Source organism: Carya illinoinensis, chromosome 1 (assembly GCF_018687715.1).
Source record: "Carya illinoinensis cultivar Pawnee chromosome 1, C.illinoinensisPawnee_v1, whole genome shotgun sequence".
NCBI classification, from domain to species: domain Eukaryota; kingdom Viridiplantae; phylum Streptophyta; class Magnoliopsida; order Fagales; family Juglandaceae; genus Carya; species Carya illinoinensis.
In genome coordinates this window covers 26,691,981-26,706,213 of record NC_056752.1, presented here as the reverse complement: position 1 = coordinate 26,706,213, position 14,233 = coordinate 26,691,981, and the positions used below count along the sequence as shown (strand labels likewise).

The 14,233-nt window shown below is 37.0% G+C and overlaps 1 protein-coding gene across 1 annotated transcript; it reads left to right on the top strand.

Annotated features, from left to right (window-relative positions):
* The first annotated feature begins 2,526 nt into the window (after positions 1-2,526).
* Positions 2,527-3,042, top strand: LOC122278076. The gene has a single exon (XM_043088190.1). The coding sequence runs from the start codon at positions 2,527-2,529 to the stop codon at positions 3,040-3,042; it is 516 nt and encodes a 171-aa protein (XP_042944124.1).
* The last annotated feature ends 11,191 nt before the right edge of the window (positions 3,043-14,233 follow it).

Here is a 14,233-nt window from a genome sequence, read left to right as displayed (position 1 = left end):
ATAGACAAGGCTATGGCTAACAAGGAGTGGCAAGAACTCTTCAGAGGTGCAACATGTACTGCACTAGCAGCAGTAAAATCAGACCACTCCCCCCTCTACATAAACAAACAGTCCACAAACCAATGTAGGAAAAGGTAGAGTCCAGGATTTAGGTATGAAGCTGCATGGGATCTACATGAAGACTGTCATAATATAGTGGCAAATGGATGGAAGAGTACCAGACCAGCTGGTCTCTCAGGCTGCACAATGAGGCACAGATTGGAAACATGCCAAAAGGCCCTACAGCAATGGAGAAAAAAAACAAAGCAGGACAACCATAAGCACGAAGCAAAGACACTACAAAGAATAAGCCACCTTCAGAATAGTGGTACTGGTTCCCATATAACAGAAATGCAACAGCTCCAGAAGAGAGTAGAATCATCCCTGGCTGCAGAAGATGTGAAGTGGCGTCAGAGGGCAAAACAACACTGGCTAAGACATGGTGACATGAATACGCACTTCTTCCATTAGCAAGCCTCTCAGAGAAGAAGAACCAACACAGTTAGAAGCATTGAGGACCAACAAGGGAGGGTAATTGCTGACCAGGCAGGAATAGGTGAAGTGTTCACATGTTATTTCTCTACATTATTTTCCACCTCTTGTCCCACTGGTTTTGATGAATGCTTGCATGCCTTGGAGTCAAAATTGACAGGAGATATGAAGTCTTGGCTCTCTAAACCATTCACCTGAGAGGAAGTAAGAGGTGCTGTGTTTCAGATGAATCCATTAGGGTCACCTGGACTTGATGGTTTCCCAGCTCATTTATATCAAAAACATTGGGAAGTGGTGGGGGAGGAAGTATACTCTTATGCACTCAAAGTCCTAAATTGTAGTAGGTCCCTCCAAGATGTTAATGACACTTACATATCCCTTATTCCCAAAGTGAAAAACCCCAAGAGAGTAGCTGAGTTTAGACCAATTAGTCTTTGTAATGTGCTTTATAAAATTGTGTCTAAAACCCTTGCTAATAGAATGAAAGGTATTCTCCACAACCTCATCTCACTCAACCAAAGTGCCTTTGTCCCGGGTAGGCTCATCTCAGGCAATATATTAGTAGCTTATGAAGCTCTACACTCTATGAACTCAAGAATGAAAGGAAAAAGATGATGTATGGCACTAAAAATTGACATGAGTAAGGCATATGACAGGATAGAGTGGAGTTTTGTTGAAGCTGTAATGGTCAAGATGGAATTCCCACTGAGATGGATTAGGCTCATTCAGTCCTGCCTTAATTCAGTATCCTATTCCATTTTAGTTAATGGAGAGCCACAAAGGAAATTCAAGCCATCGAGGAGACTTAGACAAGGAGATCCAGTGTCTCCCTACATTTTCAGCATATGTGCAAAAGCCCTCTCCTTAATGTTGAAAAGAGCTGAACAAGCTGGACAGATCACTCCTGCACCTGTTGGAAGAGGCCCCATCACAGTTAATCATCTGTTTTTTGCAGATGATAGCATTCTCTTCTGTCAAGCAACATCCAAGGAACTAGCATGTGTCCTCAAAGTCTTTGAAGTCTATGGAAAGGCATTGGGTCAAGTCCTGAACAAAGATAAGTCTTCAATCCTCTTCAGCAAGAACACACAGACAGCATGTAGGACTCAGATATTGCAGCAAGCAGGTGTTAAAGCAACAAGCAACTTTGAGAAGTATTTGGGACTTCCAGCTGTAGTGGGGAGGCAGAAAGTGGCAACCTTTCACACACTCATTGACAGAAGCTTCAACCTGGCTCTACTTGCTAAACAAGGATGGAGGATTTTACAGAATCCATCCTCTTTAGCTACTATGGTCTTAAAACAAAAATACTTTCCAAAAACTGGCTTCCTAGATGCAACACTGGGGGCAAGGCCTTCTTTTGCATGGAGAGGAGTGTGTGCAGGTCTGGAAATTCTAAGAGAGGGACGAGTGTGGAGAGTGGGCAATGGCCACAATATTAACATTTGGAAGGATTGGTGGATAACCTCTTTTCCATCAAAAAGAGTAGTTTCTACTCGACCAGTGGGCTGTGAGTGTGAAAAGGTAAGTGATCTTATAGACAGTGATCTAAAAACCTGGAAGTATCCTCTCATTCAGGAGCTGTTAACTGCACAAGAGTATGAAGTTGTAAAAGCAATTCCCATCAATGCTAGGGGTAGGGAAGATAGGATGGTCTGGCACTTCACCACCAATGGCCAGTATTCAGTGAAAAGTGGGTACCATGTTCACAGGCAAATGGAGGCTGATTTTCAGGGGGAGTCATAAAAAAAAACACAGGTCAAGCATGTGTGGAAGAGTATATGGAAGCTAAAGACCTCTCCAAGTGTCAAACAATTCGTGTGGAGAGCATGTAGTGAGGCCCTACCAACACTAGCAAATCTGAAGAGAAGGAAGGTTGTAGAGGACAGCAATTGCCTTATCTATTCTCAAGCCATTGAAACCTCAAGTCATGCCTTGTGGAGCTGTGTTGCGGCTCAGGATGTGTGGAAACAAAGCTGTAAAAAGGTCCAGAAGATGTCCTGCCATAGTGACCTCTTTTTTGATATCTGGTCCTTGCTAGTAGAGAACTTGGATGCTACTAAACTGGAAGATACTGCAGTGGTACTGAAAAGGATTTGGTTTAGAAGAAACGAGCTGTATCATGGGAAAGGATTCACCCATCCCACTAAGCTGTATCAACAGGCCATAGAAGAAGTATCCATTTTCAGAGAATCTCTTGTAACGGACCAAGGAACAAAGAAACAGGCTAGATCAGCAGGACTTAGGTGGGCCAAACCAATGCATAACTCCTACAAGTTCAATTGGGATGCAGCTGTTAGAGCAAAGGAGGGAAGAGTTGGGATAGGTGTGATAGTCAGGGACTTCCAAGGACAGGTAGTTGGCACTGTAAGAGCTCAAAGACCTTTAAGAGGGACTCCTTTCGATGCCGAGGCTTATGGTCTGTTGGTTGCAACTGAGTTTACCAGAGACCTGGGGTTGCAACAGGTCTATTTGGAGGGTGATGCAAAGCGGGTGGTGGATGGTTTGTAGAGCAAAGTGGACTGGAACTTAGGGGGGTGCCTGATTGAAGATGCGAAAAGGGTATTGAATTCAAGTGTCAACTGGACAGCCTCCCATGTTTATAGAGAGGCAAATATGGCAGCACACCAACTTGCAAAAGTGGCTACAAAGATGGTAGAAGATGTCTATGAGCTTGAGAGATGCCCGAGCTGTGTTTTACATATTGTACATAGGGAGATGATGTAGCCGAGTGGACCTATGTCACTTTGGACCATAGAGAGTTGTACCCCTTTATTTCATGGTTAATGAGATCAGTATTTCAAAAAAAAAAAAAAGAAACAGAGAATTTGAACCTCTTTAGATTGAATCAGATACTATAAAACTTGGCGACAAAAATGAAGGGCAAAAGTTAGCAATTCAGCTTGTTGCTAATGACCTTCCCTTACTCGCATAAAATACCGAAGGCCCAAAAAGAGCATATAAATGTGGAGTGCAGGTGGATATTCTCGGGAAATTACTAAGGCCAGTGTTATCGGCAGTCCCAAATAATGGTGCACCGACAGAGAGAGATATATGGTCATGCTGATGAATTTGTTATTGGTAAAGCAACTGGTGTTCTTGCTCCTAGATATCCAGTGCGACGGGGTAGAGCATTTAATCAAAAAGAAAATCACAACTTTTGAATTGACAAATTTTCTTTGATCCCCAACATATGAGGATCACCCCAACATGCAAGTATGAGAATTAGACTGTTGTGCTTTAAGTGAAAATGTGAAAGAGAAAAGGGCGTAGGGGAGTTGCAGAGAAAGGGAAAAGGGGAGAGGAAATAAGTAGATGGCGCTGGGGAGAGAGAAGGAAAGTTGGGCCGACTCGATAGATTTTGAGTCTCGAAAAGTTAAAATGGGCCTTTTTATTCAATCAAATTAAATTAAGTTATATTTAATTATATTTTTATTTAAAAATTATTCTTCTTACTTTTTTAGATGTAAAATTACTAATTAAATTTTTATATTTAAGTTCTTCTAATATCTCATTCTCAATTGATAATATGGCTAGTCCATTTAATCTTTTCTGAGACATTATTTATCTTAAATAAGATTTTATCAACTTTAATTTTAAAAAACTTCTTTCTGCAGAAGCAACAGTAAGACGTATTGTCAATAAGATTCTATAAGCAATATATACATTTAGAAAAAATCAAGTCTTTTTATATAATTTAATATATCAACCGAAGTACTTTCTTCTACTAATAAAATTTCTTTTAAAACTTTTACTTCAGAAAATTTCTTTTAAACCATTAATATCATATTTCAAAAAGTTTTCAAAACTAAGACCTTTTTTTTTGTAAACTACCATCGTTAAGTGATTTCAATTTTTTGAAATTAAATAAAAAATAAAAAATATTTTCATATATTTGAAATTGTTCAAACATACTTTGAATTGAAGAAATTGATTAATCTATTATAAATAAAAAATAATTAATTCTAAAAGATTTTTCAGCAGATTATGTTGTTTCTTTGTTGTCATTTTCATCAAACTAATTTTTTCTATAAAATATAAATTATTCACTTTTCTCTAAATACAAGTTCTATTTTCATACTAATTGCAATCTTTTTCGATGAAATCATAGCATATTTAAATCCATTTTCTCTATAATCTTGAAAAAAAGAAATAAGACCTTTCAACTAATCAATAGCAACATCTATATGCATATCTTTTGATTGCATACTTTTACTTACAGTATTGACCACAAATAATATATTATACCATATGGTCATGCATAATGTGAATTCAAAGTTCTCAATTTCATATGCTACTAAACAATTAGCTTCACTTTTTATTTCAGAATCTTAAATTATTTTTGCTAGTTTCAATAAAGTTTCTCTTATTTGTAGAGTTTGAAATTTTATTGCTTTGATACTTTTAATTCGACTATCCCAACGTGTTTGTGAGAGTGGCTTAAGAGTTAAAATCGGCACATTATCTTACAAAATTTTCCATCGCTTTGTTAATGAAGAAAATAAAGAATAAATACGTTGAACTATTCTAAAAAATGAAATAACTTTAGAACAAGAATTAGCCATATCACATATAACAAGATTAGGATTATAACAACCACATGGCGTGTAAGATGCTTTGGGCCTTATATCAAGCAATCTTCTTTGCACTCCTTACTCTTTGCCTTTCATATTAGACCCATTATCATAACTTTGTCCTCGAATATTATTAATATCAAGTTCAAGATTTTTTATTGCATTTAATAGTTCACTGAAAATACATTTTTCACTAATATCATCTACTTTAATAAATTCTAGAAAATGTTTTTCTATTTTTATTGGGCTTGTTGAAATATTAACACATATTAGTACGAGAGACATTTGTTCTTTATGACTTGCATCTGGGGTACAATCAAGTATAATTGAAAAATATTTTGCTTCTTTGATTTTTTTAATAATATCATTTTTAAGTTCAGTTACTAGCAAGTGTATTAACTCATTTTGTATATTATGTCCAGATAATGATTATGGATTTCACCATCTTGAATATGTCAAATGTGTTCTTGCATTACTGAATCAAACTGAAAAATCATCTCAATCAAACTTAAAAAATTTCCATTATTTTCTTGGTAGATCTTTTCATTTTGTCTTCAAAATAGTAAATTATTTTTACCAATGGTTTTTACTACAGTAATAATTCTCAGTAATACTTTTTCCAATGATCTTTTTCTTTGTTAATTTGTTCTTGGACTTTTTTATCAATTGTTTTATTTCTTAATAATCTCATTTCTAAATCAAGTCAAGCAATCATGTTAGTAATATGCTCATTGGTTGTTTCATCGATATTAAGCTTAGCACTAAGATTTTTCCAGTCATCGGTTCCTTCATTAGCTAGTTGACTTATACTAGGCTTTGAATTAAACAACTTGCAACAAAAATAGAATACTCTATTCAAGTCTTTTGAATACACTAACCATTTTCTATCATGTTTCTCCCCATTTGACAAGTTTTGTATATAATAAGTAGTAGAAAAATGTCTAGAGTTCTCTCATCTTTAGGAAAATTTATATGGCTATATCTAATAGGACCATTTTCTACTAATAAATCTCTTAATTTTGTATCAACGTGTTTCCATTGAGCAGGTTTATAAATATTTGAAGGAATATGATTAGATATATCATCAGTATTTTTATTTTCTTCTATGCTTTTCACAAATTCTCTCGCAAAAACTATAGCAATATATGCTTGAGCACTATCCTTAGATTCATTTGGTTGGATTGTTTCATTATCCCCATATCTTTTTTGTTGTACTTCTTGATTTATTATGTTATCTTTTGGTCATTTTTGGTATATTTCTTGATTATCTATAAATGTTTCATCTAAATTTTCCATTATATTTTGTTTATTGCTAGTAACAAATTTATTTAAAAATCATTTTTGGGATTTAATAATTTTTCTATTCTTCTCTCTCTCTCTCTTTAAATTTTTCATATCCAGATGTATATTTTCTATTAGACATATTTTATAGTAAAAAAGAACAACATCTATTATATAAATTCTACTATGCTTATGAATATTTTAGAATAAAATAAATATTAACATAAAACAATTGAACCTGATTTAGCAAATAGGCTTTACTTTAATATAACAAATGAGCTCCACTCTTATATAAAACTATTAATCTACATAATAAAATAAAATATATTAATATTAATAATCAAAATCAAATAAATAAATTAACATTATAGAAATTGAAAAAATAAATTAAAAAGGAGTCAAGGAATACATGGCCCATGGGCAATGTGAATTCAAATTTCAATTTTTAAAGCTTTCGATTGAAACGTTGAAGAAGAAGACAAAAAATTAAATGAAAGGATGTTAACTGAGACTAGAAGATAGGGCCGGCTGAACCACACAAACATGTCTTCTTTATAACCATAAAAGTTTACTGTATAGTACTTGTATAAAGCAAAATTTGCAGATTCATAAGATTACCTTCGGCTTCATCGACCACAGCACAGCAGAGACAGCCATTCAACATCTGCAAGTGCAATGTGGTGATGAGAGAGGCTGCCAATGCCAAATATGAGCAAGATGAATGTAAGAGAGTTTGAAATTAGAGAATGAAGTCTAGAGTATAAGAGAGATGAAATAAAATTTGTAATTTTCGGCTGTAGACCCTTAGGCAACCGTCTAACTCGCTTTGTGGATCAGCCGACCCTGAAGGAAAGAGGGGAGAGGAGAAATGAGAGGGGAGAGAAATGAGGACAGGTGATTCAGTATACTCTATACGCCATAAAGTACATAAATCTCATATTTGTTGAGATGTTAATGGTTGGTGTAAAAATAGGGAAGTCACCCGATCGGCAGGGAGCATTTCCAATTCAAATACAAATTTTTAAATTAATCATTACAAAATTTTCAAATTTTTAAATTAAAAATAAAAAACAATTCCAACTTTTTCAAATTCTTAAACAAAATAATATTATAAAATTATATTCTTATAATATTTCAAGTTTATAATATTTTTTATTCAACTTTTCTCTCTCTCTTTCCTCAAAACTTAAAAAATATTCAATTCAAATTATCTCCCTACTATTTACAAAATTTGTATCTCATCTCACTCTCCAAACCTATCTTAAATGTTCATGCACTTATTGGATAAATTCAGCTATCGATGGACAAACTTTGCCAAAAACAAAGGATAGCTTGGCCCCGGTTCCCAGGGTTAGAGTATTCCCTATTATAAGCCTACTCAGATCACAACTAAACTAGTTGATTCTCTTTCGCCTGTCGGCCAACTTTAAGCAAACTTTGCATTTCTTGTTGAGATCCGATGTCTTCAAGTGGGCCCTCTTGGCCACCCGCGACCTTGGCTTTCTAGAGAATCTCACTCTTATGTTGTGAGACTTGTAGCTTGGTAGTCCACCGAGCATATACAAATAATATATTTCATTACCTTGCAAGAAAAAACATAAAAAAAAAAAAAAAATTTATAGGAAAAAATAGTATAAAGTTTTTGTGCACATTTCAAAATTGCCTTATTAAAACTTTGCAAGTTGCAAAGGAATGTCCTATTAGAAGAACCGTTGAAGGAAAATGAGTACACATAATTATTGGCTCCCATCATAAGTGTGCACAACTTATAGCAAAAGATATTGAGATGACCGATTATTATGTTGTCTACCAATTTCTTGAAAGTTATAATTTCTAATATTTTAGATAATAAACCTATCATGTTATCACTTATTTGTATTTGCATGACATCAATATCCTTGTTTTTCTGGAGTACATAAATAAAATAACTTTGTTGAAATATACTTACTTTTATTTCATTTGATACAATCTCCTCTTATTTGTGTGATAAAAGCAAATCTCTAAATAATATTGTTGGAATATCTTTGATAGTGAATAAACTAAGTTTTTCTCAAATGTGTTAATATACTGTTCTTAACCAAATGGATTCCCAACTTATTTGATTAATTATTTGAAGAAGTGGTAGCTATTATTTGCTTTGTAGATATAAAAAAATAGCAATATAATCACATGTAAATAGGTATCTCATCTTGGTCCTTAATGCAGATAAGAAGATAACATACATGTGTATATCTAATTATTTGGGAAGACATACTTTTGAATAAAATATTGAAGAAATTACTAGTCCCTAGAGTTTAACTTTTTAAACTTTGATTCTCCGGCTTAAAAAAGGTTTCAAAGCAATCCTTGGTATTAGATCTATTTTTCAAAATGACCCATCTATCAAACTCTATTAGTTTGTGACAAAAAATATATGCCATAGCTAGTTGTAGAAGGACTTGAGCCACAAAATTAACAAGTTGAAGTTATTAGAGGTGCAACCCACACCCCCCGAACAGGGCCAGGGGAGGGGGGAAGTTGGTTTCCAGCCATTGTGGGGTGGTGTCGGGGTAGATTCGTTGTGCAAACAATCCAAAATCTGCCAAACAACCTAGATTTCACAAATCCCTTCACCAAACCCATAGATAGATCTATTCGTAAATCCCTAAATCGATTATCAAACAACAAATATACAAATACAAATCCAAAAAATATCATCTTAAAAAATATATATATACACAAATACAAATCCAAAAGAATATCATCTTAAAAAATAAAAATAAAAACTACAATGACACAAGCGGTAAGACCGTGGGTCAAAGCAAAGAACCATGGCCATGAATGGTTGTGGGTCTCTTCACAAACCCACGGCCATTCGTGGCCTCAGACCTATGGACCACATTGTGGCATGTGGGTATCTCATAGTCACAACCTTCATAAAGAAAAAGCAGAGAGAGAGAGAGAGAGAGAGAGAGAGAGAGAGAGAGAGAGAGAGAGAGAGAGAGAGAGAGAGAGAGAGAGATGTAGTGTTTTGTCATTTTCTTTATATAGTACTCATTCAAACACCAAACCGACGTCATTTTATACTTAAAAGTTTATTTTTTAAAAAATATATAATTTTGGATTGGGCAAGCTTGGGCCCAACCTAGGCCCCATTCCCCCGGTAACCAGATGCATGCTGGCGAATTCTGTCAAGATGTCTCCCATCTGTGGATTGGTTCCCCCATCCACCCTAGCAAGGGCCGAAAGGTAGGGGTAGTGATAAGGTTGCAGGGACACACCGCCCACCCCTAGAAGTCACAATGTTGCTATTAACACATCACTACACAAAGGCATCCAACAACCTTTATAGTTACTTCACCATATCATAAAATAAGGTGATGCTACTACGCTGCCTAGGTTTGACCGTTAAGCACGTCTTCTAGTGCACATTTCACTTCTTTTTTTGTTCTTTTTCTTTCAAACATTTTTTTAAACATCTTTAAATATTTTTTTTAAATATCAATATACTAATAATCACTTCCTTAACCATTATGTAAAAATAAAATAAAATACCTAAACGATCAAAATGATGGAGCAAAACCATGGAGCATACTATTATTTTCCCATAAAATATGCCATTTCACACTAAAAGCTTTAAAAAATTATATAAAAAGAGAGAGAGAAAGGGATTATTATGTTTGTATTCCCTTTATACAAAAGTTCAAGAAAATGAAAAGAAAGTACCGAATAATCCCAAAAATCTCATCCCCATGAAAAACTTAGTGTCTCAAACCTCATCAACTTTTGACACTTGTATCATCATGAACAAAATTGACTCTCAAATTGCAGATTGCTCACAATGCATCATTTTCATCATATGTTTGGTTTCATCAACTAAGCATTAATTAGTCTTGTATGCAACATGACTTCAACAATGTCATCTAAATATGGGTGGTGGGTCATTCAAACCCAATCCACTTAAACTGCTCCCAGTCACCCAAACCCGCCTATTATTGTGGCCAATGATAAAGATTAAAGAGGTATATAGTGGGCACATGATGGGGTGGGCACTCGCACGCTCATAAATAACCCTCTCACACTATATATATATATATATATTTACATTTCATATAAATAAACAATAAAAAGTAAGCATGATGGTTTGGAAAACCACATGGCCTCTACTTCCAAACATTCTCGAAAACTCTCTCAATCTACATGAAAATCACAACCTCAATCTCTTTTGTTTTATCTGTCTCTGTATTTCCCTCTTATTATCTCCATATCACATAGTCCATCTCTATATCTTAAACTCTAAATCCTTTTCTGTCAATGTGACTATGAATTCTAGGATCTAAACTTCCCTCTCACAACCTCTCTCAAGTGAAGTCCACACTCGCATATTGTTTGTATAGTACATCTCAGCACCAAGCTTAGTCCACCACAAGATGCTAGAGGAAGATAGAGTAAAGGAAATGAGGGGACAAAAGCTAAGAAAATGAAAAGATGTTAGAAGTAAAGAAAGGAAGTGATGGGGAGAAAAGATGAAGCGACATAAAGTCAACTTTCTCACCTATCACTGACAGGGGCCTAATAAAAGAGATTTGAGATTAAATATCATGGGGCTTATAGACTTCTCTAGGAGGTAGGGGGCACCAATCCCATTTTTATAATGAGCTATGGGGACCCATAAGAGATTGTAAAATACTCCCATTTATAATCAATTGGCCCTCCAAATAACCCATGAACGTAGGTCTTGTGCAAAACTAGGTAAATCTACGTATCTTGTTCTCTATTTATATTTGTTGTATTTAATTCCTATTTACTGAAATGGACGTACACACGAACACCAGATCACTGCTCCGGATCATAGTCGTGGACTCTAAATAACACTGTCTGGGGCCTAAAGTGTCACTGTGGGTCGAAAATAACTCTTTCTCCCTTTCCGGCCAAGTGGTTACAAAACACATAGAGGGAGGCCCTCACCACACCAACTCGCCACCATCCCTTGTTCATAGCATGCTTATTCGCCATGGCGCATGGCGGCCATTTCTTAACCTGCCCATCCAATGGAATCCGTCACCGCAAGCATTCATGTGTCATGGTCTAATCCACGACACTGCACCAAGATGGCAGTACATAGTGGGTTGCACTGCCATGCACCTAGGGCTCATGAGGAGCAAGTCCGAGCTTTGCTATAACGTGCCTAGCTGGACACACCAGATTGTATCTCTCCACCCTCATGGCGAGCCATGAGTTGCTCACCCATCATGAGCTTCCTCACTACAATGAGTCTGCTACCTGTGTGCTTCCTCGCCACAGTAAGAAATTCCCTTGTGTAGTCAAGCTTTGTCTCTCATCAATGCAGTATAGTCGAGCATGGTCTCTTGTCGTAGCAGCACAATTGAGCTTGGTCTCCCATCATAGTAGCATGGTAGATCTCTATCCTTCATCATAGCAACGCGATTGAGCTTTGTCTGTCATCTTAGTAGTGCAGTTGAGCTTTGTCTCCCATCATATCAGTGTGGTCAAGCTTTGTCTCTCGTGGTAGTATCGTGATTGAGCTCTATCTCCCATCATAGCAACACAGTTGAGCTCCCTCCCATCCTGCCAGATCGGTCGAGCTCTGTCTCCTGATGCAGCATCGTAGTCAAGCTCTATCTTCTATGGTAGTATCATGATTGAGCTCCATCTCCAAATCGGTTGAGCTCTCTATCTCCTAGCGTAGTAGCGCAGTCGAGCTTCGTCTCCCACCCCACCAGATCTTTCAAACTCTATCTCCCATTGCAGTAGTGCGGATGGGCTCTATCTCCTGTCTTAGCAATGCAATTGAGCTTCAGCTCTGGCTTTGGCTCCACCAAATCCGTTGAGCTATATCTATCATCGTAGCATCATTGTTGAGCTCTGTCTCCCATTGTATTAATGCGGTTGAGCCTTGTCTCTTTTTGCACCAGGTAATCAACAAAGGGAACATCTCTCCCAAATGTCCTTTCTGTAAGTCAATGCTTCACGATTGCACCCGATGATCAATGGAGGCCCAAGTGTCCAAGTCCCTTCTCGCCTTAACGTGGTTTAGTCCATCTCCTGCCAAAGTCGATGCTCTGTGCTTGCACCCAACAATCAACGGGAGAAGACCTCTCCCAAGTATCCCAATCCTTCCTTATCTCAACGTGATTGAGTCCATCTCTCGCCAAAGTTGATGCTTCGTGCTTGCACCCTTCAATCAATGAAGGGAACATCTTTCCCAAGTGTGCTACTCCCAACTTGTCTCAATTCGGTCGAGTCCATCTCCTGTAAAAATTGATGTTCCACGCTCACACCCGAAAATCCATAGAGGGAATATCTCTTCCAAGTGTCTCACTCCCTTCTCGCCTTAATGTAGTCTCGTCGATCTCCCGCCAAAGTTGATGCTCTGCACTTGCACCTGGTAATCAACAGAGGGAACACCTCTCCTAAGTGTCTCACTCCCTCCCTGCCATAAGGCATTGCTCTGTTTTGTGCTCGCACCCTGATGATCATAAGAGGGAACACCTCTCCTAAGTATTCTAGTTTCTCTTCGCCATCCAATAAGGTTGAACAAGCTTCCTACCTGGTTCAAAACTGAGCTCCGCACTCACATTTGGATAGCAACACTAACACACTATCTTCTCCAACAAACACTATTTACACCTGAGCCACCACCACTGCTAGTGGGTTACCTTCAGACTCCACAACCGCTTGGTGCAAGTTTCCTTTAGGAAGAGTTGATGGGCTTGAAAATTGCCTAAGAGAGACCTAGGGGTCGACGAGCTCCCTGCCCACTTAAATGCGAGTTACTGCAATCAAACTCTAATATCAATGCCAAAATGGAAACATCAAACAAACACCCACATCAAGGAGCAAAAATCCATTGAATGCTCACAAGAATACACACTCTTTATTTTTAGGTAAACGTTTGCATCTAAACTGAGATCCGCGCTTGCCACCTTACTAGCGTGGTCAAGTCATCTCCCACCTAACTCTACAAGCCAAGCTTCGCGCTTGCACCTAGCACAGTGGAGTCATTTTCAGTCTAGTTCTACATGCCGAGTCTTGTACTTAGGGATCATCATCATTTTGGCAAGAAAAAGACCAAGGATCAATTTTCAAAGTTTATTTTTTCTATAGGTTGTTTGGTAATGTAGAATGCAATAGACCAGAAGTGGACCATAAGTAGACCAACATGGCAACAAAATAAATTAGCAATGTGATTCTGGAAAGATTGCAACTTCCCAATATTGGCCTATTTATCATCTTGCATATTTTTTTGTCAACAAGTTTATATTTGAGAAAACTTCATTAGTTTTCTTTATTTTGTCAACAGGTTTCCATTTGAGAAAGTTTACTTAGTTTTCTAATCTACATTATACTAATGTCCAGTATTGTAGTGCCAGGATATTTTTTTCCCTTTGAAAAAAAGTTATGGTGTTTGGTTGCTCATTTTTTTGTGAATTCCTTGTTAGTAGAAGACATAGATCTTCCACTTGAATTTTGTTGTCACTACATTAGTTTTGACATTAGAGTAAGGGTTTGCCTAACTCAATGGTAAAAAATGAAAATAACCAGGATGGGGGTCATAGGGTACAAGCCCTTTGGGAAACTGTTCAAGCACAGAACCATCAAATCCAACAATGTTTTGAAGGGATCGCACACATTCTATTGGAAATTCAGAAGTCTATCACTAACGTACGCATTGAAGGGAACAAGGACCAAAATGGCGGAAGGAGAGACCGATATCACCTAGGTGGGGGCAGAAGGTTTGTGCCACCATGATAGGACCATGCGTGTAATAACTCCTCCAGCAATGAAGAACTCAAGGAGTTGGTTGGCTAAGGAAACCAAGGGCTCGTGATGGCAATGCCAATTTC